Source organism: Meleagris gallopavo, chromosome 3 (genome assembly GCF_000146605.3).
Source record: "Meleagris gallopavo isolate NT-WF06-2002-E0010 breed Aviagen turkey brand Nicholas breeding stock chromosome 3, Turkey_5.1, whole genome shotgun sequence".
In the NCBI taxonomy this organism is placed as follows: Eukaryota; Metazoa; Chordata; class Aves; order Galliformes; family Phasianidae; genus Meleagris; species Meleagris gallopavo.
Window position 1 is genome coordinate 72,792,379 of NC_015013.2, and position 6,000 is coordinate 72,798,378.

General features: G+C 36.2%; 1 protein-coding gene across 7 annotated transcripts in view; it reads left to right on the plus strand.

Moving 5' to 3' along the window:
• VPS13B (vacuolar protein sorting 13 homolog B) overlaps window positions 1-6,000 on the plus strand; it is a 416,489-nt gene that overhangs the window by 56,375 nt on the left and 354,114 nt on the right. For all 7 annotated transcript variants that reach the window (XM_010709173.3, XM_010709170.3, XM_019614165.2 and 4 more), the window contains 2 exons: window positions 382-519; window positions 1,611-1,698. In XM_010709173.3, coding sequence (XP_010707475.1) covers window positions 382-519; window positions 1,611-1,698 — 226 coding nt within the window. The remainder of the gene's footprint in view (window positions 1-381; window positions 520-1,610; window positions 1,699-6,000) is intronic.

Genomic DNA, 6,000 nt, shown 5'->3' on the forward strand with positions numbered 1-6,000 from the left:
TGTTTTGGATAGATTAAATGAAGCATCTAAAAGATACTGGTCAGTCAGAGAAGTGGAATAGGTAGTGACAAGAGTGTATCGGTAAGACAATGGAACAGATTTCAGAATAACAATGGTCTAAAGTTATTTTCTCTTAAAACTAGTATGTGTTCTGCTTTATTAGTTGTATAGTATTAGCTTAGGCTGTTTTTATTAACTTGAAAATAGAGTGAGGGAGTGGACAGGAACTTCAAAGAAAAAACTTAAAACGATGTCTTGTTTTCATTCATTGAAGTATGTGACTGGAGTTCATGTAATTAGTGTTTTAACCATAATTGCTATTAACTCCATTGTTCTTTTTTTTTCCCTTGCTCTATTATTATGTTTGACTGCTTTACAAAGGAGGCCTACTTCTTTAGCTGTGGAGAAAATACGAGTGTAAAAGGAAAGACATATCTTACCAATTCACTGTTTGATTACAGAAGTCCAGAAAATAATAGTATTCGTGCAGAATTTATATTGGATGCAGCTCACCATAAGGTCAGAGAATTAACTTTTGTCTTATAAAAAAAAACCATTTTCTAATGCTTTCCAGTGAATGTTTTTTTAAGATCTGTGTACTGTTAGAGATTTTGAAAAATGCTAACTACAGAGCAACTGCAGGGAAAATTAGACATGTGAAAAATGAAAGTCCAGTATATACTTTTTTACACTGAAGCAATAGCTTGTTCATGGTCTTCCAACAGACTCTCTTGGAAATCTGATCTGGGGACACATTAATTCTTTTGTCTGAGTGAGCTCTATTCCTCTACTTAGAGGAAGTTTTGCTAATTCCACCTTAGCAGAGACAGATTTTCAGTCATTGTTAGTCTGTCTGTTGTACATTAAAATTAAATTATCTGACTGTTCCGACTTATTAAAGGCTGGATGCAGTGACCAAGATGGTCACTTCCAGGTGTGATGCCCTGTGTTGTTAGTGTACTGGTAAGCCACTTACAATTTAGAATATATCTAATTTCTTTTATATTTTACTGTTAGTATACTCACCAGTACTGGTTAACTTTAACATGAAGATTTGCATTAAACTGAAGTGAAATTAATTAGTGAAATAACATAGATATTCAAACACTTCTCATAGCTTTAAATTTGTCTTCCCTTGATTTGTCTGTTTTTTGTGTGTGTGTGTGTGTGTGTGTGTGTGTGTGTGTGTGTGTATAAAATACTCAGTGGCATAAAGTCTTGCTAAGCTATTACTGTTTAAAGATAATATAAATAAATAAGCTTTAGTTTTGAATGTTGTTATTAGGCAGATCTGTTGGATGCGAGGGGTCAAGTGAAGAATATTCACTCCATTAAAGGTACTAATTAACTAGAAGCTATTGATGAATTGGTCAGTGTGTCCACTGGAATTATGGATGTGCCTTTGTGTGGCCTCAAACAGAAGTTATATCACCTACCAGAAAGGTGAATTCTTTGGGATAACCTCTGTCCTTTGTTTTGATAAGCCTTTCTGTGTGTTGATGCTCAAATCCAAACACGAATATATCTCTCTCATACCAGCCTATCAGTTGGTAATCTCAAGATTATTTCCTTATACAACATTTTCTTTGTTTGCTTTGCTTTGTTGGTAGGAGACCTACACAGAGATAGCTGGAATGCAGAGATTTGGGGCTTTTTACATGGATTACTTGTACACAATGGAAAGCACCAGTGGCAAAGGTACCTTTTTTCTTTGTTTACCCTGTTAAATAATTGAAACAAAGACTCTTCAGACCAAACTGGTCCTTGACCAGTTGTCCCCTAACTTACCTTAGATTTACCATCATGTTAGTAGTTAAAGTGGTTTCATCTGCATTGATGTGTTTGGCTATTTGTTCTGTTGTTGATTGTTGGTGTTATTTCTTATTTTGCTGCGTAAGTTATTCAGATGATACCACTTTCAGTCAGTGGCTAGACAAATAATTTTCTTATAGCAGCGGTAAGGTTCATGAAGTATGATATCCTTTTTCAAAATTACTACTGTTATTGACTTTGGAAAGCAAATGTTTTAAGATATCCTGGAACTGTGTTGACAGTCTACTTGATGCAGAAGATAAGGACTCATTTTCTCGTTTGAAGAGAATATAAGGATGAAAGAGTATACATTCAGAATAACTCAACTGAAAGTATAGGTGAAGGTGACTTTCATGGTTGCAGAGAAGATGGTGGGGAGAACTAATCTTCAAAAATATACATCTCAATGATTTTGTAAGCAAATGCTAATCTCAAGCATGCATGCTAAGGTATTTGCTAATTAAGTAGTTGTTTAAAATCCCATATATTCTCTTCTAATTCTCAGACAGAATAGATTTGACCAAGTATGTCTAGTTTGAATGTCAAAAAAAAACTAGACAAGGTAGTTAGTGTATCAAAATTCATTCTAAATATTATTATACATTCATTCTTATAATTGCAGTGTGATTATTGTCAACAATGTACCTATTGTTGATTAGCCCTCTTCAGAAATTGCTCCATTCGAAAATATTCTTTTTTTTAGCTCAAGGTCCTGCTATTTTCCCCTCTTCAGTTTCTCTTCTATTTCTTTCAGTTTGCTTTATCAGGATTTTAACTTTTATTTTCTGTCATTCACAAGGAAGACACCTCACAAAATGTAACAACTTCCTATTGAGCCTTTCAGTGTGCTTTTAGTTCAGTATTACTCCTATAATTCAGCTACCTTACTACATAAGAGAATAGAGTAGTTAATTTCAAATGCATGATTATTTTCCTAGAAGCAAGAATTTTAAACTTTACATTTTTAAATACATTAGTTTCTCTGAAAAGAACACATGACATGTGGTGTTTTCTAGGTAATTCTCTATGTTGAAAGTCATGCATGTAGTTATAGAACATGAACAAATAAGGATAAAATATATTTAAAACAAACCTATAAAAATTTCAGTTTTCTGATTACTATGGAAACCTTGCTACATTTTTTAATGTGATATTTAATCTTTGTATATGTTTTACTTCCTTGTTTTGACACTAACAATGTTTTAATTACAATCAGTGCACACCACCTTTCCCTTAAAAAAGCTAGCAGAGTTTAAATTATAGGAGGTAGTTACTGTGATTGTAAGATTTTTATCTATTGAGGCAATTTTGGTTTGACACCTTCTTTGCCCCTTTAACCTTTTCTGAAGCATATGATTACTGATTAAACCACAAGTACCTCCTGGATAACATTAACCTCAGGAGTTTTGTCTGTCACTTACAGAAATGCATTAATCACGTCTAGTATTTTGAATAAAAACAAGATAGTGAGTCATGCACAGAAGTGTTTTGAAGTTGTTCTTTTTGGTTTTTTTTTTTGCTTTTCATTGTAATGCAACACAGTAAATTTCTTGAAACATTTTGAGGTGTGTTGTACCGATTAATGATTGCATGACTAACAGATCTGATGGAGTGTAATTTTGAAGTTGCTTTGTTTATAATGTATATCTATCTATTTTGATGACATGTTTACTTTGCAGCACTCTGATGTGAAGCTTTTGTCAAGCAGAATTAGGCAAAGGTTTTGTGAAGGGCTGGATTCTCAGTGATCAGTAACCTGGTTTCCCTTTATGCATCTGTACAGTTTAAAAAGTAACCTGTAAGCACTGAGTTCTATAGAAATTAAATACATAATTACACTTAATTTTTTTCACAAACTGGTTTGTATAAATATTGTTGCTTCAGTATATTATCCTTCAACCTGAAATATGTTGAAATGAGTTTGTTTTTCTTCACAGTGAAAAAGCAGACCATTATTAGGCCATTATTAAGCCTTCTAGAGGCTTTTGGCCATGTTATTTTTTGTGAGATTAATTTTTTTGCACTTCGTTATAGTGTGTCTGAACTGAACACAAGATAAAGTCAGAAGTGCTGACAAAAATGTGTTAGTTGCTTGTTAAATAAAGCATACCCTCACAGCAGACTTGTATCTGACTTAAAAAAAAAAAAAAGCATCCTTTCCATTGTTTATTAAATAGGTTCTAAGTATTGATTTCAAGGTTTGTTTTTTGTTTGCCATTGAATATTTTTGCGTTCCACAGCATTTCCATCTGTAGGCTTGAATAGTACTTGTATAGTAGGAGCATTTTGTCCACATTCTCATTCAGAAATACAGAGGTGAAGTCATGCAGAGTCCAGCCTTTAGGCTTGCCTGGGCTGCATTGAGTGAAAAGGAGTTTTCTTGGGCCACATGTATGTTTGTTGCACCAAAAATAATGCCTTCTATTTATTTCGATGGAAACAATAACCAGTAACACTATTTTTCACTGTAGTCACCACCCTTAGCTCTTTACCAGCAATGAGTGAGAACCTTTATGCTGCACAAATCTACAGCAGCAGAGGTGACCTCTGTCACCACTGCTGAAACATGAAACACCACCCACTGCTGCACTGTGCTCACATCCACTGTTTGGCCTCAATCAATGTTCAGGGGGCAGGTAACAAAACTTATTTTGCTTTACGATGACAGGAATAAGGTGTGATTGTGAAGCAAGGGATATTTTTTCTCTGGTAAGATAAGTCTTATGTCTGGCAAAAATACATGATCAGATTGCTATTTGAGTTGAATATTTGATTGCAACTCTATACATTCAATTTGAAAATTTGAAAGTTATTTATTAATGCCTACTGAAAAAATAGAATTGCAAATATACAAATAAAAATAGATAATGTTTTGGTAATCTCGAAACCTGTCCTCAAATTCCTTAATCAGGATGGAAAGCAGGGCTGCATATATTTTGCTGTTCACAGTACTGTGTTTAACCATTGCATTAAAATGTGTAAAATTCTTTGCTGTAACTTGAGTCGGCACAGCACTGCACTGTCCTTGTGCCCTGGCTTCATTCCAGGCTGCCCACTGCACACCAACGTTTGGTTGTTGCTGAGTGATGGGTGCACGCCTGAGGCTGGGCTGCTCAGTGGGACAGAGCTGCCACCATGATGGCACAGGGCAGGAGGTGGCTGCAGGCTGGGCTGGGCAGCATGCAGCCTGCAGGCCAGGGGTTGGAGATTCCTGGGCTAAGTGCTTTCACTATCCACTTCTATTAGGCTATTAATGACAAAGCTAATATTCCTGCGGTAGCCAGGCGTGGGGATGCGTGCAGACTGTTAGGCCAGCTCTGTGGCATATTAGACATAGTCTCAGTTTACTAGGCAACCTTTCTTGCCTGTGCACTTTTGGTAGAGAATGATTTAAGCACAAGGGGGAAAAAAACATTCAAAGCAACCTCCCTTCCTTTTCTCCTGAGCGCACTTTGCCCAGAAGTGGGACTGGTCTCCTACAGCTGACAGAAGACTAAGTTTCTCTCAGGCAATCTTTCTTAAAGAAAAATGAGGTTTGCCTTAAAGTTGTAAAGTGCACTGTGCCCTGCTGTTCCACTGTGAAGCCTTGGTTGCTCAGAAGTGCACAAGTCCTGTGCATCCTTGACAAAGTAGTAGGTTGGCTGTCTGCAGCAGCTGCAGTTCCTGCTGCCCAGTCTGACCAGCTGTTCTTGTCTTGCCCTTTATGTTAGTACAGGCAGGTTATCTTGGTAAGGAAGTTTGCATAACTAAAATTCGGAGACACAATGATTTTTCCAGGTTTTGTGTCATAGTTCTCTGCAAATGTGAGAAGGTTTATTTGCATCCACGTGGATAGGTAGAAAGCAGTAGGGATGGGATCTGCCTTGCATAGTGAGTTGGTGTACAGGATCCGGATTGGATAAGAAAGAGTTAAGAGTTTGGAAATTACTTGAAAAATATTAATGATAAAAGGCATAATGGGTAAAGTAGGTGACTATATACATAGCGTTTGGTTTCTGTGGCTTGACCTCATTGAAAGTGTACAAGGAAAGTATGTCAAATGGACAGCTTTCTAATGCTGTGTGCATGAAACTGTGAACACTAAGGTGAAGTGAACTGCAATGACTTCCTTGCCTGTTTATTTCCTATTTGTCACAGTTCTGACCATAGAGTTATGAAGTATTGTGGTATCTCAAAAGTAGGCACTAT